The sequence below is a fragment of the Entelurus aequoreus genome, linkage group LG23 (genome assembly GCF_033978785.1).
Source record: "Entelurus aequoreus isolate RoL-2023_Sb linkage group LG23, RoL_Eaeq_v1.1, whole genome shotgun sequence".
In the NCBI taxonomy this organism is placed as follows: domain Eukaryota; kingdom Metazoa; phylum Chordata; class Actinopteri; order Syngnathiformes; family Syngnathidae; genus Entelurus; species Entelurus aequoreus.
The window spans coordinates 34,910,290-34,936,545 of NC_084753.1; the positions used below are offsets into that span (position 1 = coordinate 34,910,290).

The 26,256-nt window shown below is 41.4% G+C and overlaps 3 protein-coding genes across 4 annotated transcripts; 1 reads left to right on the plus strand and 2 right to left on the minus strand.

Moving 5' to 3' along the window:
• The first annotated feature begins 1,634 nt into the window (after window positions 1-1,634).
• Window positions 1,635-3,060, plus strand: LOC133641151 (P2X purinoceptor 7-like). Its single transcript, XM_062035045.1, has 3 exons — window positions 1,635-1,951; window positions 2,245-2,463; window positions 2,780-3,060. Exons 1-3 carry the CDS (start codon window positions 1,695-1,697, stop codon window positions 2,931-2,933), a joined length of 630 nt encoding a protein of 209 aa, XP_061891029.1. The 5' UTR covers window positions 1,635-1,694; the 3' UTR covers window positions 2,934-3,060.
• On the minus strand, window positions 2,571-8,670 carry LOC133641150 (uncharacterized). Of its 2 annotated transcripts, XM_062035044.1 has the most exons (12): window positions 8,322-8,670; window positions 7,920-8,236; window positions 6,742-6,852; window positions 6,507-6,621; window positions 5,783-6,329; window positions 5,530-5,716; window positions 5,175-5,361; window positions 4,811-5,059; window positions 4,521-4,645; window positions 4,129-4,175; window positions 3,896-4,044; window positions 2,571-3,768 (listed from the first exon to the last, which is right to left on the minus strand). In XM_062035044.1, the coding sequence occupies exons 5-12, from the start codon at window positions 5,842-5,844 to the stop codon at window positions 3,596-3,598; spliced, it is 1,179 nt and encodes a 392-aa protein (XP_061891028.1). In that variant the 5' UTR covers window positions 5,845-6,329; window positions 6,507-6,621; window positions 6,742-6,852; window positions 7,920-8,236; window positions 8,322-8,670; the 3' UTR covers window positions 2,571-3,595. The 2 variants fall into 2 exon arrangements, with proteins under 2 accessions (XP_061891028.1, XP_061891027.1); XM_062035043.1 differs by having other exon boundaries at window positions 7,920-8,670.
• A 4,428-nt stretch (window positions 8,671-13,098) lies between these two features.
• On the minus strand, window positions 13,099-21,444 carry LOC133640856 (uncharacterized). The gene is made up of 3 exons (XM_062034537.1): window positions 19,125-21,444; window positions 15,099-15,262; window positions 13,099-14,959 (listed from the first exon to the last, which is right to left on the minus strand). Exons 1-3 carry the CDS (start codon window positions 20,323-20,325, stop codon window positions 13,592-13,594), a joined length of 2,733 nt encoding a protein of 910 aa, XP_061890521.1. The 5' UTR covers window positions 20,326-21,444; the 3' UTR covers window positions 13,099-13,591.
• Between the last annotated feature and the right edge of the window lie 4,812 nt (window positions 21,445-26,256).

Sequence of the window (26,256 nt, forward strand, 5' to 3'; positions counted from 1 at the left end):
CTGTCTGCGGCCTGCTGCTGACTCTTGTGGTGGGCCTGGCTCTGGGGTTCCTGTCGCTGGCCGGCCTGGCTGCGTGGGGTTGGTGGTCCCTGGTTCCCTGGGCACCACACCTACTGTTTGTGGGTTGAGATCTATGGGAGGCTGCGGCCGTACTCTGGCTCCCACATACACTGGGAGTCAAATATATTGTACATACAAATTCACATATACTCACATACATACATACATACTGTACATACATACATGTATACATACATACATAGGTACTGCCGCTCCCACATACATACACAAATACAGTACATATCTACATACTCAAAGTTCGTACATCCACACGCACATTCATTGTACAAACACACATATACACATACTGTACATATACATTCACTGTACAAACACATATACACATACTGTACCTATACATTCACTGTACAAACACACATATACACGTACTGTACATATACATTCACTGTACAAACACATATACACATTCTGTACATATACAAGTACATATGCATACTTACACTCATGCACATAATCACGTGTCATGAAACATATATTAACTTTGTTGCCCTAGGGTAAACTGGGTACAACACATGGCACACTGACAAAGCGTAACCTATTGTTACAATAACAATATACAAGGTTAATATAGGTTGCTTCTCTTTCTTCCTCTCCATTTTTCTGCATTATTTCGTATCTCAAGTTATCATTACGTATATGTATTGTTGCATTTGAACAATTGTATTGTTGATAATAAAGGTAAATTATTGGTATTGTTCATTATCAATAGCGCTATTTCTATTGGTATTTGTATTGCTCCATTTGTAGTGAAATAATGCTCATTGTCATTTCTGTATTATTTTTTATTTTCGCTAACTGCTTATTTGCTATCACTTTTACCATCATATTTGTACATGTCGTATTTGCTGATGTTGCTCTATTGTTGTTGTTGTTGTAATTGTTGTGTTTGCTGTTGTTGTTTTCGTCTCTCTGTCTAATCCCCCTCTTGTCCCCATAATTTCCCCCTCTGTCTTCCTTTTTTTCTCTTTCTATCCCCTCCTGCTCCTAATGACTAGTTAAGAGCCAATATGTTACTAATTTGCATGTTAATAAGCAACTAATTAATGGTGAATATGTTCCCCATACTAAAGTGTTACCATGTGTTTTTACTGGTGCACAAAATGAACCGTGCATGAACATCACCTTGTTCAAAGAACAAAACCAACACAGTGCATAAACCCACAACAAATTACACACCTGCAAATCAGTCCGACTTCTGCTGTTGCCGTATCCGTAATACGCAGATAGGGAGAAGTTTTTATTCACACGTTGAGTCGGGTGTGTTTTGACCTCCGCCGAACCCCCGAGCCCGACTCACCGAACCCCTAGGGTTCGATCAAACCCAGGTTAAGAACCACTGCTATAGTTTATTTGTATTGTTTGATTATTATATATATGGTTAAAGGCCTACTGAAATGAATTTTTTTTATTTCAACGGGAATAGCAGATCCATTCTATGTGTCATACTTGATCATTTTGCGATATTGCCATATTTTTGCTGAAAGGATTTAGTATAGAACAAAGTCGATAAAGTTCGCAACTTTTGGTCTCTGATAAAAAAAAAACCTTGCCCCTACCGGAAGTAGCGTGACGTCACAAGAGCTGGGGCTGCTGAGTCTTTCCTATTGTTTTCAATGATGGCCGCCAGAAGTGAGAGCGATTCCGACCGAGATAGCGACGATTTCCCCATTAATTTGAGCGAGGATGAAAGATTTTTGGATGAGGAAAGTGCAAGTGAAGGACTAGTGGGGATTGGAAGCCATTCAGAAGCTGTTTTAGGGATAGAGCCATACCGCTTTGAACCCGACGCTGACGAAGACGGTCAGGAGGACGCTGCTGCTATTGATGCTGGAGGAGCACACGACATAGATCGCCTTCAGAATACAGAATGGTAAAATGTTATTTATTTATAGACTAGTTTTAGCTTGTGGCCTAGTCTTGCACTGTTACTGTTAGTGTTACAAATTACACCTAAGACTAAGTATCTATCATTGACACAATGTCAAACCTAATTAATTACCCATTATTTCTATGGGCCACAGCTCCATATACTACAAATATGCATGTAGATTAATAAGATCCACAACAAGACAATGATAATATTAATTATTCCACATGTTTGCAGATTGCATGTGTCCATAATAAGAATTGATTTACAAATATTATGAATATTTCTATTTCCAGGTGTACATGTCAAAACTGTGTGAACATGGAGACAGTGGCTGAGTGTCTCTGCTGTCGTGAGCTAGATGCAGTGGCCAGAACGATGGAGGAGGAGAGGGTGGAGACGTGCATCATAGACCACCCTGGCTTTCCATCTGTGTGTCTGGATGAATGGGTGCTGCAGACAGCTTATTACGCCTACGAACAGCAATATGGCATGCTGCAGCAACAGCAAAATGAGTGAGGCACTAATACGTTTAAATAATTCTATATTCAATCAACCTTTGGAAGATAAGTCAGAATGAGCACTTTATCTTATTCTTATTCTGTGAAATGTACTGTGCTACAATGTACATGACATTATATATCATAGAAGTATTACATACATAAAACCGTAGATGTCAACAATATTTACAATTTACTGCAACAGTAAATGACAAATGAATAGAATGCATGACAATGTCTTTTGCATCTCAGAGAACAGTGAGTCACTGTGTATCCATGTCCGGATAATAACAGCTGCCATCATTTGCTAACAACTATTTTGTACTTGCAGGCGGAGACGACACACAGCCTATCGACAGTTTGTCCGCTTCTGCCGGGGATATCTGGGAAAGGACATAAGGGTGGTACTACCAGCTTGTGTAGTACATAAGATTAGGACAACATTCCCATCGATGGACTACACGGGGTTCCAAGACGTGCAGTGACTGCAACACAATCCACATGGCCACTGTACTTAATCAATAAAAGAAATCAATCAATCAATCAATCAATGTTTATTTATATAGCCCTAAATCACAAATGTCTCAAAGGGCTGCACAAGCCACAACGACATCCTCGGTACAGAGCCCACATAAGGGCAAGGAAAAACTCACCCCAGTGGGACGTCAATGTGAATGACTATGAGAAACCTTGGAGAGGACCGCATATGTGGGTAACCCCCCCCCCTCTAGGGGAGACCGAAAGCAATGGATGTCGAGTGGGTCTGACATAATATTGTGAAAGTCCAGTCCTTAGTGGATCTAACATAATAGTAAGAGTCCAGTCCATAGTGGGGCAAGCAGGAGACCATCCCGAGCGGAGACGGGTCAGCAGCGCAGAGATGTCCCCAACCGATGCACAGGCGAGCGGTCCAACCCGGGTCCCAACTCTGGACAGCCAGCACTTCATCCATGGTCACCAGAATAACCCCTCCACAAGGGGAGAGGGTGTGGGGTGGGGGGCTATAGAGGAGAAAAGAAAAGAAACGGCAGATCAACTGGTCTAAAAATGGGGGTCTATTTAAAGGCTAGAGTATACAAATGAGTTTTAAGATGGGACTTAAATGCTTCTACTGAGGTAGCATCTCTAACTGTTACCGGGAGGGCAGTTAACACTTACCGAAGCGACTCCTGTGCTTGGCGATGGCTTCCTCCTTGTCTGGCTTCTCCAGTTCATCGCAGAGGAAGGGAGGCACATCCACAGTGACGCTGAGTGGTGTTCTCTCGTCAGGGGTCTGTCTGCAGCCAGCAACAACCTCCCTGATCAAGTCATCTACGTAGCCTGCAAAATACAATTGTACATGTTCCTGCTCACAACATAATATACTCATGGAGAGTGAAACTTGACAGTATTATTATCATGATACAAAGTGTCAAGTGTTTACATGTTTTGTGTCCTCTACACTTACGGTATGTTGGCTCTGTCGCGATTTTCTTGACCACATGGCCCCCTGCTTTATACTTCGGGTAGCGTACTGCATAGCGCTCAGCACCCGCTTGTGTAGTGGCTATAGGGCGGCTCGAATTTTCGTTCCAGTGCAGCCCAGCAAGCAGGTTCCTAGGTGTGGTAACAGAATAATGTAATAATTAGTACTAAAGTATGGCACACACTAGTGACACTTAGATTAGTGTGGAAACATACTTGCACAGCATTCCGATGTATGAGAAGACATACATTTTCGGTGTGAACTGTATAAGATAAAAGACACTTTATTCAGTCATGCGTCCATACAATGTGTGTGTACATTTATAAATAGTTTGTAAATTTGAATACAAATGTTTGTGTATTAAACTTGATCTCCTGCAATAATGAAGCTGTTTTGTTTTTAATTTTAACACCACGCCAGAATTGTTTGCAATCTTTCTCACCAAGATGCCTAGCCACTATGTTGGACCTCCAACATTCTCTTGCTTACACTGACTGTATCCAGGCTACATTTAGTATGCTCTAGTATTTTGCTCCCTGGCCACCAAAGTCCTAGAGGCAGGTGGTAACCACCGACGCCACCTACAGGCGATCAGCCTAATTCTCACCTGTATGATAAGGCTATGGAACGCCTCCACCTTGGAAGTCTGGTGTTCACCCGACAGCATGGCGATATCTTTCAGCAGGGACTTGTTGTTGACCACCTCCTCCAGTTTCACTGCTGAGCGTGAACCTAAACATAAATTTAAAATAGAACAATGTTTCAACAAAAATGTTCCAGTCAACTTAAACTGGTTATTTACTTACAAGTTTGTCTGAATTTTTTGACTTTCAAAAGATGTGCAGGAAAATACTGCTAGTCCCTCACTGCTTTCGGGCAACTTATTTGCCTACTCACTTTGTTTGAGCCATTTCTTTTGCCGTTGCAGTTGTCCATGAGTACAAATTGGGAAGAGGTCGCCATGGTCCTTGTGGATGTTCTGAATGTGTCGCTCCACAGACTTCCACTTGGCAACCAGAAGTTCCCCCTCTCCAGGCGGTGTAGACACTGCTGCCCAGTAGAGGTGGTTGATTATACTTTGCACCCAGGGCTTCAGGTCTTCACAGTCCTTATGCTTGTAGATGGCCTTCAGTTTCTTTCCGATGGCTACAAACAGAAAAAAGCAGAAATTTGTGGATTAAATACAATATGGCATTCATCTGATCACTAATATGTACACACTACTTCACAACTTGTCATGCATACAAATAATCCAACTAACATTTTGCAACATGCCAGATGTCATAGCAGTGCCGTGTATTGGGCATGTTTTCACGAATCCATTTAGCGATCTGTCTGTGTCTGTCTGTCACCAGCACCCCGACATCCAGGTCCCAGCTGATCAGCAGTTCCACCATCCTCTTCAGTCCTTCCATCTCCATATGGTAGCTGCCAAGACATTCGTTGCTCTGAAATATATATAACAGAAAAGGAATGAGCAAAGAAAAAAATGAAAAAGGGGCTTAGTATACATTGAAATGGTTAATGTTATTAGACAAATTTACTAGGATAATTCTGGAAAATCCCTTCTCTGCTTATTATGTCTCTAGTGTTTTAGTGAGATTATATGGTCATACCTGTACAACCTGAAGGTCGAGAACCACATTGGCCACAAGCTCCATTGTGGTGTAGGTACCAAACTTGACTGTCTGCTCGCCCATCACCACCAAGGACGAGGGGTCGGCCTTCCACCTGCAGCATGGTGAGGTGCGTCCGTTGCTGTTCCTCCCACACCTTTTTGATGGCTGGCTGCAGGATGAGCTCCTGGTGGTTGAAAAATGTCCTCTTCACATACGTGACCACTCCGATGCTGCTCAGCACTTGCAACACCTTGCCAGAAGATGCGCCAGCGAAGAGGATGCCAGCAGACAGCAGGATGTTGCCCGCGGCATAAGGGCCAATGTTTGGCTGGCTGCTCCAACTACTCCTCTGGTCACATGATTCACATTGAAGAGTCATGGTCAGCTGTGTACCGTTTGAATCCCAAGAAGGGCTTATGTCCTGGCTGCCACAGACTGGACAGTGACACCACTTGACGAGACTCTGGAGGCACGACTCAAAGATGATGTACTTCGGTTCCTTGTGGCAGCTCTCTTCACGCATCTGGTGAGTATGTGGGCGATCTGGCGACCCGTCAGATTGACACGGATCGATGACTCACTCGGCACATAGCTGTCATCGGAAGAACCACTAACAAAAGGCGCAGTGGGACTTGATGCTGGTCCTACATCAAACAATGCAGGAGCACCTGGAGTTGCTGTGTTAGTCTGCATCTCGGGGCTGTCAGATGGAGCTGCTACACTTGACGATGGGACTTCACTAACCCTGGCCAGCCGAGCTCTAACCCTCTCGAGGATCTCTGGGGTCACCTGGTGTCCTAGCAATAAAATCAAACACAAGTTGTTTTATATAATCTGTTAAAATTAAACTAGAATCACATACTAATTATTGTCTTTGAATCACCTAATTTATCTGTCTACTCTACTCTGCGCAGGCAGCTGTGCAATGTGTACTGTGATGTGCAGAATCATGTTCATCACCAAAATAGACATACCCTTTGATCTATGATGTATTTTCCCTGTTTGGGTGCTCTTGCTACTGGTCAATGCTGTTGGTGCTCTCCCAATCGGTACCCAGTCCGTCTGGCATCCTTGTTCTCTTGTATTTCCCTGGAAATGGAGAAACAGCTACATGTAATATGGATACCTCATTTACATAAATTATGACTACTTTTGTATTGGGCTTGAACTGTAATCCATTTGAACATTGATTAGGAAAACAAATCGAACCTGATCTTGATCGCCCTCCTCATCAGGCAAATCTAGTGCCATTGCCATTGGTTCATCCACCGCATCCGCCACTGATGCCGTAGTCGTACTGGCCATGATCTGATCTATTGTCTGTAAATGTACAATACTTTATATTAGTGTCTATTGTAATCTATTGACAGTATTGACACTATTGACAGTAATGTCAGTAAATGTACGATACTTTATACTGCAGAAGAACTTGACTAGAACTTGAATCAATAATTATATGTAGACTATTTTATTGTTAATTTATTTCATTGTTCATGGAGTAGACCAGTAGTTCTCAAATGGGGGTACGCGTACCCCTGGGGGTACTTGAAGGTATGCCAAGGAGTACGTGAGAATTTTTTTAAATATTCTAAAAATAGCAACAATTCAAAAATCCTTCATAAATATATTTATTGAATAATACTTCAACGAAACAATTGTTTAGAATTAAGTTCATGAATCCAGATGGATCTCTATTACAATCCCCAAAGAGGGCACTTTAAGTTGATGATTACTTCTATGTGTAGAAATCTTTATTTATAATTGAATCACTTGTTTATTTTCAACAAGTTTTTTGTTATTTTTATATCTTTTTTTCCAAATAGTTCAAGAAAGACCACTACAAATGAGCAATATTTTGCACTGTTATACAATTTAATAAATCAGAAACTGATGACATAGTGCTGTATTTTACTTTTTTTTCTCTCTTTTTTTCCAAACAAAAAAGCTTTGCTCTGATTAGGGGATACTTGAGTTAAAAAAAATGTTCACAGGGGGTACATCACTGAAAAAAGGTTGAGAACCACTGGAGTAGTCTATGACTGTGTGTGTGAGTTTTGATTGATTGATTAATTGAGACTTTTATTAGTAGGTTGCACAGTGAAGTATATATTCTGTACAATTGACCACTAAATGGTAACACCCCAATAAGTTTTTCAACTTGTTTAACTTAAATTGATTCATGATACAGATATATACTATCAGATATATACTATCATCATAATACAGTCATCACACAAGATAATTACATTGCATTATTTACATTATTTACAATCCGGGGTGTGGAGGGGTTAGGTTTGGTTGTTATCAGTCATCAACAATTGAGAACAAAGAAATGGATATTGGAACAGTGTAGTCTGACTATGGAAACTGGAAATCAATATTCTTACCCTCTTCCTTTCCCTTTTGGCAAATGCAGACCTCATGTGCACAGTCTGTCCACTTGTGGAGGGTGTGGGGTGCTCTGGACTTGTCGAACTTGCACTTAAGCATGGCCGTGGTCTGTTGAAAATAGTTGGCTTCGCACCTTTCTTCAGCACAAGTCGACGGGTGGTGGCGATGCCCATCGCTGCCCTTTGCAAGGGACCCTCTTCGAAACATGATTATTCGAAATGTTCGCTGCATAATACACTGTACTTTGTGTGTGTGGTCCAATCCAACCGTGTTCGCTTGACTTCTTTGTTCCATAGTAAAGCTTGGCCGCCATCTTTTGGGAATAAAAACAATGCAACACCAGTTGTGTTTGTCTTTGTGTTGCTACATCCCACAGCAACACACCGCTTTCCACTTACAGTTTTCTTTTTTGTAGTCTCCATTGTTAATTGAACAAATTGCAAAATATTCACCAACAGATGTCCAGAATACTGTGGAATTTTGTGGAATTTTGTCGAAGAAAACAGAGGTTTTTATGTCGGGTCCGAGAGGGTCCAACCTCTTCCGTAGCTCTTGTGACGTCACACGCATACGTCATACCAAAGGATTTTTTTCGACCGGAAGGTGTGGCGGGAAATTTCAAATTACACTTTATAAGTTAACCCGGCCGTATTGGCAAGTGTTGCAATGTTAAGATTTCATCATTGATATATAAACTATCAGACTACGTGGTCGTAGTAGTGGGTTTCAGTAGGCCTTTAATATATATAATAAAGCATTGAACATTACTGCCCTCTGGTGTCAGTTGTCGTCATCTCCCCCTGCATACCATAACAGTATACTCCGGCCAAATTAAATGTAAGGACCTGACGGCACAGTGCAGGTAAAGAAATGATTCATTGTCCATAAATCATTCACAATACAAAAATACAGCGTGCCGATAGCACGGGAAGCTAAGGAACTAGCTAGAGCAAAAGCTTAGCATATAAACAGGAATCAAGAATCATAGAAAATAATCAACGTAACGTGTTGCATGAAGCAAATAAGACTGAGTGTGGTGAAAAGCAGGAATAAGTAGCTCTCTAATTAGTGCCCAGGAGCAGGTGAGCGTCTCGAACACTAATCCGAGGCAGGTGAAACTAATCAGCACCCATGGAAACCAAAAGACACAAACCCAGGGGTGCTGAAACAGAACTAAGGTAGTCAAAAACTAAACAAAACATGATCCGGGCAACGGATCATAACAATCTGATCAGTCAAAAATTGGAAAGAGATGTGCTTTTTATCTTTCACAATCCTTATGTATGACAAGAACAAATATGCTTAGCTTTTTTTTTTATACATTCAAGAATCATAATAAAGCTTAAATAGATAGCTAACAGGTCAGACTAACCGACCGGGGTGTTACGGCGCACGCGCAGTCTGCGTCTCTCTCGTCTGCGGGAGCACTTGGAGGATCCGCTGACAGCGCGCTCGGACACGCCCATGCTCGCGCTGAGAGCACCACACCCACGCAGCTACAAGCCTGCTGACGATTGGCAATCGACACACCTGCAACTGATGAGGGCGAGCCGCTTAAAGGACCAGTGGACCCAGGGATCCTTGCGGGAACTTAGTTCTCATATGGTGACCCGTAAGCGAAGCTTTATGCTCTCTTTTGCTCTCTCCCCGTCATTCTTCCCCGTGCTTGATTTGTCTCCTGTCATCTTCCTTGTGCCCGCAGTGTTTTCCTTCCGTTGCCCTGGATTTCGACTGCCTACCTCGTTCCTTGACTCCTCGCTTGCCCCTGGACTCTGACGCCTCTCTCTCGCCCCGGATCACCTGCCTGCCCCATGGACTGCCTCGTTTGCTCTCGTCAACACTTGGTAACACACTTCAGCTAACTACACACATAGTCTTACACCACACACTCATTCCCTTTTGGATCTAGTTCACACTCCATTTCCTTAGTTTATTATATTAGTATTGTTTATTATTATATATATTGAATATATATATATATATAATAAAATATTGTACATACTTCCCCCTGGTGCCTGTTTGCCGTCACCTCCCCTTAGTCCAAACATAACAGGGGGTTCTCTATTGCGCCCATAAAACCGTCTAAAAACAGTTACGTTTTACAAACCTCATAGAAGCATTTAAGTCCCATCTTAAAACTCATTTGTATACTCTAGCCTTTAAATAGACCCCCCTTTTTTAGACCAGTTGATCTGCCGTTTTCTTTTCTCCTCTGCCCCCTCGCCGGGTTATTCCGGTTCCGGTGACCATGGATGAAGTGCTGGCTGTCCAGAGTTGGGACCCGGGGTGGACCGCTTGCCTGTGCATCGGTTGGGGACATCTCTGCACTGCTGACCTGTCTCCGCTCGGGATGGTTTCCTGCTGGCCCCACTATGGACTGGACTCTCACTATTATGTTAGATCCACTAACGACTGTACTTAGAGGGGGGGTTACCCACATATGCGGTCCTCTCCAAGGTTTCTCATAGTCATTCACATCGACGTCCCTTATGTGGGTTCTGTACCGAGGATGTCGTTGTGGCTTGTGCAGCCCTTTGAGACTTTTGTGATTCAGGGCTATATAAATAAATATTGATTGATTGATTGATTGATTGATAATGGCAGTCGGTTTGTCACCAGAATTTTTCTTTTTATATGGATATAAAAAAATCTAAACATTATGTATTGTTTACATTTTGAGTGTGTTTTCATTGTGCAGTATTTGTTTTTATATCTGTACTTTACTGTAATGTTAAGATTATTTCCTGTTTTATTATTATTTATTTTCTTTTGTTTTCAACATGTCCAAAAAAAACTGCTAAACCAACTAACAAAGTATTAATAATGAATATATTTTTCCAAATATTTCAATGGTGTCAATATCAGCATGACATTAAATGCTTTTGAAATACAACAACTGATGGTTGGTTTTCTATTCATTTATTCTTTGTTTTTATTCAGTCATTGGTGTAGCATAATATTGTTTTTAATATAGTTTTTAATATTGTTTTTAATATTGTTTTTAACATGGCTGTGCAGCACTTTGGAAACATTCTTGTTGTGTAAATGTGCTATATAAATAAAGTGGATTGGATTGGATTGATGAATGGACTCAAACAATGCTAATTGGCAACAAGTACAATTGTTTAAAGGCCTACTGAAACCCACTACTACCGACCACGCAGTCTGATAGTTTATATATCAATGATGAAATCTTAACATTATAACACATGCCAATACGGCCGGGTTAACTTATAAAGTGACATTTTAAATTTGCCGCTAAACTTCCGGTTCGAAACGCCTCTGCGTGTGACGTATGCGTGTGACGTAGCCCGGCGAACACGGGTATGCCTTCCACATTGAAGCCGATACGAAAAAGCTCTGTTTTCATTTCATAATTCCACAGTATTCTGGACATCTGTGTTTGTGAATCTGTTTCAATCATGTTCATTGCATTATGGAGAAGGAAGCCGAGCAAGCAAAGAAGAAAGTTGTCGGTGCGAAATGGACGTATTTTTCGAACGTAGTCAGCCACAACAGTACACAGCCGGCGCTTCTTTGTTTACATTCCCGAAAGATGCAGTCAAGATGGAAGAACTCGGATAACAGAGACTCTAACCAGGAGGACTTTTGATTTGGATACACAGACGCCTGTAGAGAACTGGGACAACACAGACTCTTACCAGGATTACTTTGATTTGGATGACAAAGACGCAGACGTGCTACTGTGAGTATGCAGCTTTGGCTTTTTTTTGCGTATGTACGTAACTTTTTTAAAATATATAAGCTTTATGAACCTTGGGTTAGGTGAACGGTCTTTTGGGCTGAGTGATTGTGTGTGTTGATCATGTGTTTGAATTGTATTGGCGTGTTCTATGGAGCTAGGAGCTAGCAGAGGAGCTAGGAGCTAGCATAACACGTACCGTACCGTACGTGCGCGTCACGTACGTAACTTTTTAAAAATATATAAGCTTTATGAACCTTGGGTTAGGTGAACGGTCTTTTGGGCTGAGTGATTGTGTGTGTTGATCGGGTGTTTGAATTGTATTGGCGTGTTCTATGGAGCTAGGAGCTAGCAGAGGAGCTAGGAGCTAGCATAACAAACACGCAGGTGTTATTATGCAGGATTAATTTGTGGCATATTAAATATAAGCCTGGTTGTGTTGTGGCTAATAGAGTATATATATGTCTTGTGTTTATTTACTGTTGTAGTCATTCCCAGCTGAATACCAGGTACCGTGAGTATGCAGCCTTGGCTGCTAAACATTCGATAACTTGACCGTATGTGCGCGTCACGTACGTAACTTTTTAAAAATATATAAGCTTTATGAACCTTGGGTTAGGTAAACGGTCTTTTGGGCTGAGTGATTGTGTGTGTTGATCAGGTGTTTGAATTGTATTGGCGTGTTCTATGGAGCTAGGAGCTAGCAGAGGAGCTAGGAGCTAGCATAACAAACACGCAGGTGTTTTTATGCAGGATTAATTTGTGGCATATTAAATATAAGCCTGGTTGTGTTGTGGCTAATAGAGTATATATATGTCTTGTGTTTATTTACTGTTGTAGTCATTCCCAGCTGAATATCAGGTCACCCCCGGCTCTCACAGCATCTTCCCTATCTGAATAGCTTCAACTCCCCACTAGTCCTTCACTTGCACTTTACTCATCCACAAATCTTTCATCCTCGCTCAAATTAATGGGGAAATTGTCGCTTTCTCGGTCCGAATCTCTCTCACTTCATGCGGCCATCATTGTAAACAATAGGGAACTTTGCGTATATGTTCAACTGACTACGTCACGCTACTTCCGGTAGGTGCAAGCCTTTTTTTTATCAGATACCAAAAGTTGCAATCTTTATCGTCGTTGTTCTATACTAAATCCTTTCAGCAAAAATATGGCAATATCGCGAAATGATCAAGTATGACACATAGAATAGATCTGCTATCCCCGTTTAAATAAAAAAAATTCATTTCAGTAGGCCTTTAATCATTGCCTTTTTTTTATTAATGTCTTTCATTTAATACTGACATATTATTATTGAATGACACAATATACAACAGCATTCCTCAGTTTCATAAGGTTTCATAAATACACCTTACGGTGCAACCTGGACACATCATCAGTGATTCTCCCGGGGTCATAGGGTGTTTCGGGTCTTAATCAAACACCCTCTCCCGGGCGACCCAGCTGAGGGTGATCAGTCCCTCGACTTGTGTCCAGGTAGCGCTCCACGCCACGCGTCCCCCCTCCGACGGTCTGCCCCGGGGTTGCGCCGGTGGTGCTTGGAGGTTCCAGGCACTGTGGGGAGTGTCCGGGCCTGGGTCCTCCTCCGTCTTATCAGGGCCGTACAAGGTACTGGCCCTGTGCGTTGCGCCACGGGTTTACAAATAAGGATACAGGAAACTCAAATGGATTTACATTACAAAAGACACATCCATAAAATCACATATTTATGATCGTCTGTTTGACTAATCATTTTATGTTATAACTTCAGCCTCCGTCAGAGCTGTCGTAGCTTCCGGGTGTGACGTGTCTAACGAAGGCTGAAGTGTCGGCCTAAACTGTCAGCAGGCAAGACACCTTTCTTACACAACATGATTTGTCTGAACACAAGAATTTTGAACATAGTGTAGCTCCATGTAAAATATTTCTGTAGGAGCAACATGTCTCCAAATCCATCACGGACAATCTTCAGTCGCAGATATTGACATCGTTGGAAATGTAAGAGTACAGTGCTATTGTCCTTGGCCTGGATAAATTCTTCCATAAACTGAAATAAATGGGTAAAACAAATGTGTCTAAAGTAGTGTCTGTACAAAAGTCATGAAATGAAACGTTTTCCTTGCTAATGTTGAGACGAACTCTGAATCTCTGCTGTTTCTCTTTGATTGACAAAGGCAAGTCTGCATGTTCCGGGTAAATCCTTTTGTATTTCCCGTCTTGAAATCGAATGCCAGCTCTTAAAGACTCAAACATTAACCCCAGTTCCCACTTGTCGTTGTCGCCTACATCAACATTCCAGGTGTGTGCTTCTGAGTGCACAGCAGTTACATTTAACACATGCAAGTCTTGAACACTCACTGGATTCTTCGGATGCTGCTCTTCTCTGCTTAGCTTCTGTCTGAGTTCTGGATTGCTGGCGTTTGGGTTTGGAATCACAGCACTTTGGGACACTAACGTCTTAATTTTTTTGAGTGGGATGTTCAGATGTTTGTCCATGTCCAGCACAGGTCCTGGGACCAGCTTGGGCTCTTCAGGTAGCTTATGGGCTCTGGCCCTCATTTTCTTGTAGTTCTTCAAGAAGGAAACATTGTCAGCTGTTAGCAGCTTCTCTGTGCTGTCAATCACGCCTTGGAGAGCTTTCATGTCGCTGCTGAGACCCTCAATCTTCTCTTTCATTGTCTGACTCTTGCTTTGCTCTTCTTCTCTCACAAGAGACAATCTAGCCTCTTCCTCCTCCTCCAGAAAGTTGTGAAGCTCCTTAAAAGTCTCCTTAATCTTGCTTTCAGCCTGCTGCTTCTGGACCTGGATGTGTTTTGCTTGTTGACTGATGTCTTCTTTAACTTTGGTAAACATTTTCAGTCTTTTTGTCATGACTCGCAGGACTTTCTCTAGATCTTCTCTGTGTTCCTTTGCAGCTTCCTCGATAGGAGAGAATCTGTGATTTGTGTGGATATTTGCATGTCTGCAAACGATGCACACAGGCTGCTGATGGTCCAAACAGAACAGTTTCAGTTTCTCCTTGTGCAACTTGCACTCTTCGCCAGTGTCCACGGAAGACGCTGCAAAAGCTTCACACACGTTCCTCAAGGCCAAGTTCGGAGGTAAATCCATGGATCTGCACTGCGTCCTACAGAGTGGACAAGAACGGTCCTTTTTCCCCTCCCACCATCGCTCCACACAGGAGCGACAGAAGCTGTGGTTGCAAGGCAGCATGACAGGGTCTTTGAAGACCTCCAAACAGGAAGGACATTGGAGAGCTTCATGGCAAGCCATTTTTCCACTGAAGACACCAGCTCCTTCCAGAAGCTTCAAACTTTTACTCAAAGCAACTGCTTGAGTTCATCCACCTCCCAGTCGAAAAGAGCCAAGTCGACTACCTGCTGTATAACATGAGTGATATCGTTACGCAGGTGACAAAGTGCAACATGTCGTCATTGAAGGGAGTGTTGCTACAAGGTGACTGTTATGTACGGACCAACATGAACATGTCCGAATAACAGGCTGACAGGTCGTTGGGTCTTCCTGACATCACCCTCTTCATATCAAACATGAAGATGGTTTGTAGGAAGGTGTGTGACCTCCAGCTGGAGAACTGTGCTCTTGAAGCAGTGTCCAACTTCCTGCCAACCACTGTTGATCCTGCAAGAATGACCAGATAGGAGTTAGTTTTTTTTTTACTTTTACTTGAGTCATATTACTCTAAGGCAGTGGTTCTTAACCTTGTTGGAGGTACCGAACCCCACCAGTTTCATATGCGCATTCACCGAACCCTTCTTTAGGGAAAAATAAAATGTTTTTTTTCAAATTCAAGACAAAGTTATATGTTTTTGGTAACACTTTAGTATGGGGAACATATTTTAAGTAACAAAGACTTAATTTAAAGTTATTTGGTTAGGGTTAGGGTTGGAGGGTTAGGGCCAGGGTTGGAGGGTTAGGGTTATAATAAGGCCATGCCGAATAATGCATTAATAAGTACTTAATAATTACTATCTCATTTTTTAATATATTTTATTAATATTATTTTGTATTTTCCCCTCCCTCAGGGGGGGAACTCGACAGGGCGGTTGCTGGTTGTTCCATCTCCATCGTTGGGGTCCCTGCGGGTGGGGTGGGTGGTTCCCGTGGCCCCGTGCTGGGTGGCCCCGTGCTGGGTGGTCCTGCGGCGGCCGACTTAGGTGGGGTGGCTGGGGGCGCGCCTCGCCACGCTCTCGTGTGGGCCCGGTTGCCGGCGGGGCGGGGGCGGTCTTCCCCTCCGGTTGCGGGGAGTCTCTGAGCCCCCCTTGCGGGGCGTCCCGCCTTTCTGCCCGTGTGGGGTGTGGTCTCTCGCTAGCTTGGGGTCTGGCTGTCCCCTGCTTTTCTCTTGCCTTGTCCTCTTGCCGGGTGCGTCTGTCTGCGGCCTGCTGCTGACTCTTGTGGTGGGCCTGGCTCTGGGGTTCCTGTCGCTGGCCGGCCTGGCTGCGTGGGGTTGGTGGTCCCTGGTTCCCTGGGCACCACACCTACTGTTTGTGGGTTGAGATCTATGGGAGGCTGCGGCCGTACTCTGGCTCCCACACACACTGGGAGTCAAATATATTGTACATACAAATTCACATATACTCACATACATACATACATACTGTACATACATATATACATACATACATACATAGGTACTGCCGCTCCCACATACATACACAAATACAGTACATATCTACATACTCAAAGTTCGTACATCCACACGCACATTCATTGTACAAACATACATATACACATACTGTACCTATACATTCACTGTACAAATACATATACACATACTGTACCTATACATTCACTGTACAAACACACATATACACGTACTGTACATATACATTCACTGTACAAACACACATATACACATACTGTACATATACACTCACTGTACAAACACACATATACACGTACTGTACATATACATTCACTGTACAAACACACATATACACATACTGTACATATACATTCACTGTACAAACACACATATACACATACTGTACATATACACTCACTGTACAATCATACATATACACATACTGTACATATACATTCACTGTACAAACACATATACACATACTGTACATATACATTCAATGTACAAACACATATACACATTCTGTACATATACAAGTACATATGCATACTTACACTCATGCACATAATCACGTGTCATCAAACATATATTAACTTTGTTGCCCTAGGGTAAACTGGGTACAACACATGGCCCACTGACAAAGCGTAACCTATTGTTACAATAACAATATACAAGGTTAATATAGGTTGCTTCTCTTTCTTCCTCTCCATTTTTCTGCATTATTTCGTATCTCAAGTTATCATTACGTACATGTATTGTTGCATTTGAACAACTGTATTGTTGATAATAAAGGTAAATTATTGGTATTGTTCATTATCAATAGCGCTATTTCTATTGGTATTTGTATTGCTCCATTTGTAGTGTAATAATGCTCATTGTCATTTCTGTATTATTTTTTATTTTCGCTAACTGCTTATTTGCTATCACTTTTACCATCATATTTGTACATGTCGTATTTGCTGATGTTTCTCTATTATTGTTGTTGTTGTAATTGTTGTGTTTGCTGCTGTTGTTTTCGTCTCTCTGTCTAATCCCCCTCTTGTCCCCATAATTTCCCCCTCTGTCTTCCTTTTTTTCTCTTTCTATCCCCTCCTGCTCCTAATGACTAGTTAAGAGCCAATATGTTACTAATTTGCATGTTAATAAGCAACTAATTAATGGTGAATATGTTCCCCATACTAAAGTGTTACCATGTGTTTTTACTGGTGCACAAAATGAACCGTGCATGAACATCACCTTGTTCAAAGAACAAAACCAACACAGTGCATAAACTCACAACAAATTACACACCTGCAAATCAGTCCGACTTCTGCTGTTGCCGTATCCGTAATACGCAGATAGGGAGAAGTTTTTATTTACACGATGAGTCGGGTGTGTCTTGACCTCCGCCGAACCCCTGAGCCCGACTCACCGAACCCCTAGGGTTCGATCAAACCCAGGTTAAGAACCACTGCTATAGTTTATTTGTATTGTTTGATTGTTATATATATGGTTAATATATATAATAAAGCATTGAACATTACTGCCCTCTGGTGTCAGTTGCCATCATCTCCCCCTGCATACCATAACAGTATACTCCGGCCAAATTAAATGTAAGGACCTGACGGCACAGTGTAGGTAAAGAAATGATTCATTGTCCATAAATCATTCACAATACAAAAATTCAGCGTGCCGATAGCACGCGAAGCTAATGAACTAGCTAGAGCAAAAGCTTAGCATATAAACAGGAATCAAGAATCATAGAAAATAATCAACGTAACGTGTTGCATGAAGCAAATAAGACTGAGTGTGGTGAAAAGCAGGAATAAGTAGCTCTCTAATTAGTGCCCAGGAGCAGGTGAGCGTCCCGAACACTAATCCGAGGCAGGTGAAACTAATCAGCACCCATGGAAACCAAAAGACACAAACCCAGGGGTGCTGAAACAGAACTAAGGTAGTCAAAAACTAAACAAAACATGATCCGGGCAACGGATCATAACAATCTGATCAGTCAAAAATTGGAAAGAGATGTGCTTTTTATCTGTCACAATCCTTATGTATGACAAGAACACATATGCTTAGCTTTTTTTATATACATTCAAGAAAGCTTAAATAGATAGCTAACAGGTCAGCCTAACCGACCGGGGGTTCTTTATTGCGCCCATAAAACCGTCTAAAAACAGTTTGTACAGCATTTTTCTTTTTATATGGATATAAAAAAATCCAAACATTATGTACTGTTTACATTTTTAGTGTGTTTTCATTGTGCAGTATTTGTTTTTATATCTGTACTTTACCGTTACGTTATTAAGATTATTTCCTGTTTTTATTATTGTTTATTTTCTTTTGTTTTCAACATGTCCAAAAAAAACTGCTAAACCAACTAACAAAGTATTAATAATGAATATAATTTTCCGAATATTTCATTGGTGTCAATATCAGCATAACATTAAATGCTTTTGAAATACAACAACTGATGAATGGACTCAAACAATGCTAATTGGCAACAAGTACAATTGTTTAATCATTGCCTTTTTTTTATTAATGTCTTTTATTTATAACTGACATATTATTATTGAATGACACAATATACAACAGCATTCCTCACAAATAAGGATACAGGAAACTCAAATGGATTTACATTACAAAAGACACATCCATAAAATGACATATTTATGATTGTCTGTTTGACTAATCATTTTATGTTATAACTTCAGCTTCCGTCAGAGCTGTCGTAGCTTCCGGGTGTGACGTGTCTAACGAAGGCTGAAGTGTCGGCCCAAACTGTCAGCAGGCAAGACACCTTTCTTACACAACATGATTTGTCTGAACACAAGAATTTTGAACATAGTGTAGCTCCATGTAAAATATTTCTGTAGGAGCAACATGTCTCCAAATCCATCACGGACAATCTTCAGTCCCAGACAGAAATGTAAGTGTACAGTGTTACTGTCGTGGAAACATACTGCCAAAAACCAAAAGAAATGGGTACATCAAATGTGTCTAAAGTAATGTCTGTACAAAAGTCATGAAATGAAAACTTTCCCTCGCTAATGTCAAAACGAACTCTGAATCTCTGCTGTTTCTCTTTGATTGACAAAGGCAAGTCTGCACGTTGCGGGTAAATCCTTTTGTATTTCCCGTCTTGAAATCGAATGCCAGCTCTAAAAGACTCAAACATTAACCCCAGTTCCCAGTTGTCGTTGTCGCCCACATCAACATTCCAGGTGGGTTCTTCTGAGGGCACAGCAGTTACAATTAACACATGCAAGTCACTTTGGGACACCAACGTCTTCATTTTTTCCCACATGGTGAGTGGGAGGTTGTCCAGATGCTTGTCCATGTCCAGCACAGGTCCTGGGACCAGCTTGGGTTCTTCGGGCAGCTTCTGGGCTCTGGCCCTCATTTCCTTGTAGTTCTTCAAGAAGGAAACATTGCCAGCTGTTAGCAGCTTCTCTGTGCTGTCAAGCACGCCTTGGAGAGCTTTCATGTCGCTGCTGAGACCCTCAATCTTCTCTTTCATTGTCTGACCCTTGCTTTGCTCTTCTTCTCTCACAAGAGACAATCTAGCCTCTTCCTCCTCCTCCAGAAAGTTGTGAAGCTCCTTAAAAGTCTCCTTAATCTTGCTTTCAGCCTGCTGCTTCTGGACCTGGATGTGTTCTGCTTGTTGACTGATGTCTTTTTTAACTTCGGTAAACATTTTAAGTCTTTTTGTGATGATTTGCAGGACTTTCTCTAGATCTTCTCTGTGTTCCTTTGCAGCTTCCTCGATAGGAGAGTATTTGTGATTTGTGTGGATTTTTGCATGTCTGCAAACGAGGCACACAGGCTGCAGATGGTCCAAACAGAACAGTTTCAGTTTCTCCTTGTGCAACTTGCACTCTTCCTCAGTGTCCACGGAAGACGCTGCAAAAGCTTCACACACGTTCCTCAAGGCCAAGTTCGGAGGTAAATCCATGGATCTGCACTTCGTCCTACAGAGTGGACAAGAACGGTCCTTTTTCTCCTCCCACCATCGCTCCACACAGGAGCGACAGAAGCTGTGGCTGCAAGAAAGTATGACAGGGTCTTTGAAGACGTCCAAACAGGAAGGACATTGGAGAGCTTCAGGGCAAGCCATTTTTCCACTGAAGACACCAGCTCCTTCCAGAAGCTTCAAACTTTTACTCAAAGCAACTGTTTGAGTTCCTCCCAGTCGAAAAGAGCCAAGTCCACTGCCTGCTGTATAACATTGTCAGTCAAGACTCAAGACTCGTCAGACAAGTTCTTCAGGTTTTTTTCACAGCCGTGTTCAAGAAGGACACAAAGGGACACTCCTTCGGATGAGGAAGAAGGCATGGGTGGTAAAAGGTCGTAAAGTGGCTCAAAAGATTGTGGACAACTGTGTTGCATGCAGAAAAGCCAGAGCTAAAAGATGCCAGCAAATCATGAGTGACCTTCCACCTGAGCGTATAACACCAGCTAATCCCTTTGAGTTCACAACTGTGGACCTATTTGGACCTTATGAAGTGAAGGATGAGGTGAGAAAGAAAGTGAAACTCAAAGTCTGGGGAATAGTCTTCTGCTGCATGGCATCTGTCAATCCTTTCCGTGTCCGGGCCAGGTAAGGTTCCCCGTGTTGAGTCAAATTAAGCTGCATCCCAAAACTCTCTACCATCCAATATACAGAACCTATTCCAGGATAGAGATGCTCACCATAGTTACAGTCTAAGAGGAAACAACAAATTATATTTGCCTAAATATAGAACAACTTTAAAATCAATGTGCATTTCAGTGCATGGAGTCACTCTGTGGAACAACTTAGGGGACGAGTTCAAAACCTGTTCTAACATGATTCAATTTAAAAGACTGTTTAAAGGCCTACTGAAATGAAATGTTCTTATTTAAACGGGGATAGCAGATCCATTCTATGTGTCATACTTGATCATTTCGCGATATTGCCATATTTTTGCTGAAAGGATTTAGTAGAGAACATCGACGATAAAGTTCGCAACTTTTGGTCGCTGATAAAAAAAGCCTTGCCTGTACCGGAAGTAGCGTGGCACATTGTTTACAATCATGGCCACCAGCAGCGAGAGCGATTCGGACCGAGAAAGCGACGATTACCCAATTAATTTGAGCCAGGATGAAAGATTTGTGGATGAGGAAAGTGAGAGTGAACGATTAGAGGGCAGTGGAAGCGATTCAGATAGGGAAGATTCTGTGAGAGGCGGGTGGGACCTGATTTTCAGCTGGGAATGACTAAAACAGTAAATAAACACAAGACATATATATACTCTATTAGCCACAACACAACCAGGTTTATATTTAATATGCCACAAATTAATCCGCATAACAAACACCTCCCCCCTCCCGTCCATATAACCCACCAATACAACTCAAACACCCGCACAACACACTCAATTCCACAGCCCAAAGTACCGTTCACCTCCGCAAAGCTCATACAGCACATATATTTCCCCAAAGTTACGTACGTGACATGCACATAGCGGCACGCACGTACGGGCAAGCGATCAAATGTTTGGAAGCCGCAGCTGCGTACTCACGGTAGGGCGTATCCAACTCAAAGTCCTCCTGGTTGTGTTGCTGCAGCCGGCCGCTAATACACCGCTTCCCACCTACAGCTTTCTTCTTTGCTGTCTTCATTGTTCATCAGAGGTGGGACCAAGTCATTGCTTTGCAAGTCACAAGTAAGTCTCAAGTCTTTGCCCTCAAGTCTCGAGTCAAGTCCCGAGTCAAGACAGGCAAGTCCCGAGTCAAGTCCAAAGTCAAGACTAGAAAGTCTCAAGTCAAGTCCCAAGTCCTGCATTTTGAGTTTCGAGTCCTTTCAAGTCCTTTTAACCACAGACTAATATTTTTACACAGATTGTGTATGCTTTTAAAACGCTGTATTTATTTATTAAAACAAGTGCATTCGAAATTGCAGGAAAAAAAATGGTGCTGACATTGCAATTCATAATAGCACTATTAACCAGTCATTTTAATAGTTTAAACAATTTTAAACATTTAACTCATTCCTTTACAGAATAAACACATTTGCAAAAACAAACATTAACATACTATTGGTTGTATTTTATGAAAATAACATTACCACAAAGTTGAGAAGGAGCAAAGATCTTCAATATTTGTATGTGAGAATCACAAATAAATCTTCTGGGGGAGGATGACGCCCCTACAGGGGTTTGGTTTACAAACTTTCAGCCCCACCTAAAACAAAATTCACCAGCCGCCACTGATTATGATGCATTCTCATTTTAGGCAAAGTATAAGACAATACTTTCTTAACAGTATAATTGTAACCAGGAATAAGTCTTCAAGTAACAATATTCAAATACTAACGTTGTTGGGTAAGACAGCATTTGGTTTTATTCTGAATCCAGTGAAACAGATTGGTGGTTTTAGCTGATATAAAGACTTTCAGGTGTTTATATATGTTTAAGTATTTGGCAGACGCTTTTATCCAAAGCGACATACATAAAAAATAGATATAAAACAATCACTGTAAACATGATCATTTAAGGGAAGAATGTAATACAAAATATCAATACAAAGTGTCAAGACAGAATAAACTCTCTGCTGCTGCAGCAACAGAGTTACAGTCTATAGGTCCCTAAAATATATAGATATCTAATGTATTCATACATTGTTTATGTAGGATATACGCATGTATATATAATCTAATCATATTGTTCCTTCAACTTAAAAATAGCTGACCGTTTTTTTCCCCCTTCTCTGGGATTATATTCCCAGTTTTGATCTCGGACGTCTGGTCATTTATAGCGTATAAGAATATTATATTACTGTTAAGCAAACTATGAATAATAAAAACGCCAAAACATGTGTCCGTTATCATAGCTACACGTATGACAAAAAAAACGCGTGAAAATGAGTGGTATTCAGTGAGGTAAGATTAATTAAATTTGCTGACAGTTCATTGCTCCTGCCAAATGAATTGCACTGAGTGGAGCGGATCACCACTCCAAGATGGCGGCTCCGCGTCTCGTCTGCGCCAGTAGGCAGTAGCGCTCAGTGCTGCGTACCCTTATAAGATGTCTATGGTTATAACGTTAGCAGTGAGTTTACAGCCTCACTGATTTAACTACACAGCAAATAAAAGTCATGTTACTTAGCCAATAAACGTTATCTTACATTCAAAACTTACCCTTCTTTGTGCAACTTCAAATGTCGAACGAAGTTGGAAGTTGTTGCGTCTCCGTCTGTAATATTCGAACTGCGTGATTTGCATACGGCAATTCGTTTTTTGTTGACCAAGTCGTAGTTTTTATACCCGAACGAAACCAACTTTGGCATAATTGTTTCTCACTGCCGCATTGTTTGACAACTCTTGTTCGGTGGTTGTCCTGCAATTGGATTGGATGAGAGCTGTGGGATGAAAACAACGTAGATCTAATTTGATTGGCTGTTGTACTGACAGCACACACGCTGACACGCAGCACACACGCTTATAGACACAGACGTATAAAATGAAAGATACGGAGCGCTCCCAAATAACTTTTTAAGGTTTGGGTTTTGGGGAAAGTAGCAAGTCATGTCAAGTCAAAAGGCTCAAGTCCAAGTGAAGTCACAAGTCATTGATGTTAAAGTCTAAGTCGAGTTGCAAGTCTCTTTACATTTTGTCAAGTCGAGTCTAAAGTCATCAAATTCATGACTCGAGTCTGACTCGAGTCCAAGTCATGTGACTCGAGTCCACACCTCTGTTCATTAAACAAATTGCAAAAGATTCACCAACACAGATGTCCAGAATACTGTGGAATTTTGCGATGAAAACAGACGACTTAATAGCTGGCCACAATGGTGTCCCAATATGTCCGCACAATCCGTGACGTCACGCGCAGACGTCATCATACCGAGACGTTTTCAGCGGGATATTTCGCAGGAAATTTAAAATTGCACTTTACTAATCTAACCCGGTCGTATTGGCATGTGTTGCAATGTTAAGATTTCATCATTGATATATAAACTATCAGACTGCGTGGTCGGTAGTAGTGGCTTTCAGTAGGCCTTTAAAAAAGAAGTACTGAAGAAGTACGAGGAGGAAAGAGAGTGATGCCCTCAGCACAGAGCGATGGGAGAGAGGTGTATGGTCAGAGAGTGTTTGGGCCTGTGTGTGTGTGTGTGTGTGTGTGTGTGTATGTGTGTGTGTGTGTGTTTTGTCTCGTCTTGTCTTGTCTCATAGTAACAGTGGTACTATTGTATTGTTAGTGTACAGGAGCTTTTCTTGTTTTTGTTTGTATACTATTGTTCTTGTATTATATTGTTTATGTGAAATGTGGAATGAGTGAGAGGGGTTGGGATATTATAAGCATCTGCTTCATCCAACCCCTTTTCAAGCCTTGCATAAATGTCTCTGCCAAAATGTAAAAAAAAATGTGTGTTGTTGTATTGTGCATGTTTGAAATAAATACTTCAATTCAATTCATTTTGTTACGCAGGTGACAACGTGCAACATGTTGAAGGGAGTGTTGCTACAAGGTCCGCACCAACATGAACATGTCCGAATAACAGGCTGACAGCTCGTTGGGTCTTCCTGACATCACCCTCTTCATATCAAACATGAAGATGGTTTGTAGGAAGGTGTGTGACCTCCAGCTGGAGAACTGTGCTCTTGAAGCAGTGTCCAACTTCCTGCCAACCACTGTTGATCCCGCAAGAATGACCAGATGGTAGTTAGTTTTTTTTTACTTTTACTTGAGTCATATTACTCTAAGGCAGTGGTTCTTAACCTTGTTGGAGGTACCGAACCCCACCAGTTTCATATGCGCATTCACCGAACCCTTCTTTAGGGAAAAATTAAATGTTTTTATTTTTTCAAATTCAAGACAAAGTTATATGTTTTTGGTAACAGTTTAGTATGGGGTTCATATTCTAAGTAACAAAGACTTAATTTAGAGTTATTTGGTTAGGGTTAGGGTTGGAGGATTAGGGTTATAATAAGGCCATGCCGAATAATGCATTAATAAGTACTTAATAATGACTATTTAAGAGCCAATATGTTACTAATTTGCAAGTTAATAAGCAACTAATTAATGGGGAATATGTTCCCTATACTAAAGTGTTACCATGTTTTTTTTACTGGTGCACAAAATGAACCGTGCATGAACATCACCTTGTTCAAACAACAAAACCAACACAGTGCATAAACCCACAACAAATTACACACTAGCATATCAGTCTGACTTCTGCTGTTGCCGTGTCCGTAATACGCAGATAGGGAGAAGTTTTTATTTACACGATGAGTCGGGTGTGTCTTGACCTCCGCTGAACCCCTGAGCCCTAGGGTTCAATCGAACCCAGGTTAAGAACCACTGCTCTAAGGTAACGGTAGTCTGACTTGAGTACAATTTTTGCGTACTCCACCCACCTCTGCAAACAAGTACTGTAGAAAGTTTAAAAGACTCCAAATGTTGCATCTATTTTATCAAAGCAAATGAGAGCAAGCAGTATTTGTTAAGGTATTTTATGAAAGTGAATTACTCCCTTCTGGGATTGTACGGTATACCGGTACTAATAAATAGGGATGTCCGATAATATCGGATTGCAGATCTTATCGGCCAAAAAATGCTTTAAAATGCAATATCGGAAATTATCGGTATTGTTTTTTTTATTATCGGTATCGTTTATTTTTTTATTAAATCAACATAAAAAACACAAGATACACTTACAATTAGTGCACCAACCCAAAAAACCTCCCTCCCCCATTTACACTCGTTCACACAAAAGGGTTGTTTCTTTCTGTTATTAATATTCTGGTTCCTACATTATATATCAATATATATCAATACAGTCTGCAAGGGATACAGTCCGTAAGCACACATGATTGTGCGTGCTGCTGGTCAACTAATATTACTTACCTTTAACAGTTATTTGTACTCATTTTCATTCATTACTAGTTTCTACGTAACAGTTTTTGTATTGTTTTACTTTATTTTTTATTGAAGAAAAGGTTTTAAATGTATTTATCTTATAGGACCTTATCTTCACCATACATGGTTGTCCAAATTAGGCATAATAATGTGTTAATTCCACGACT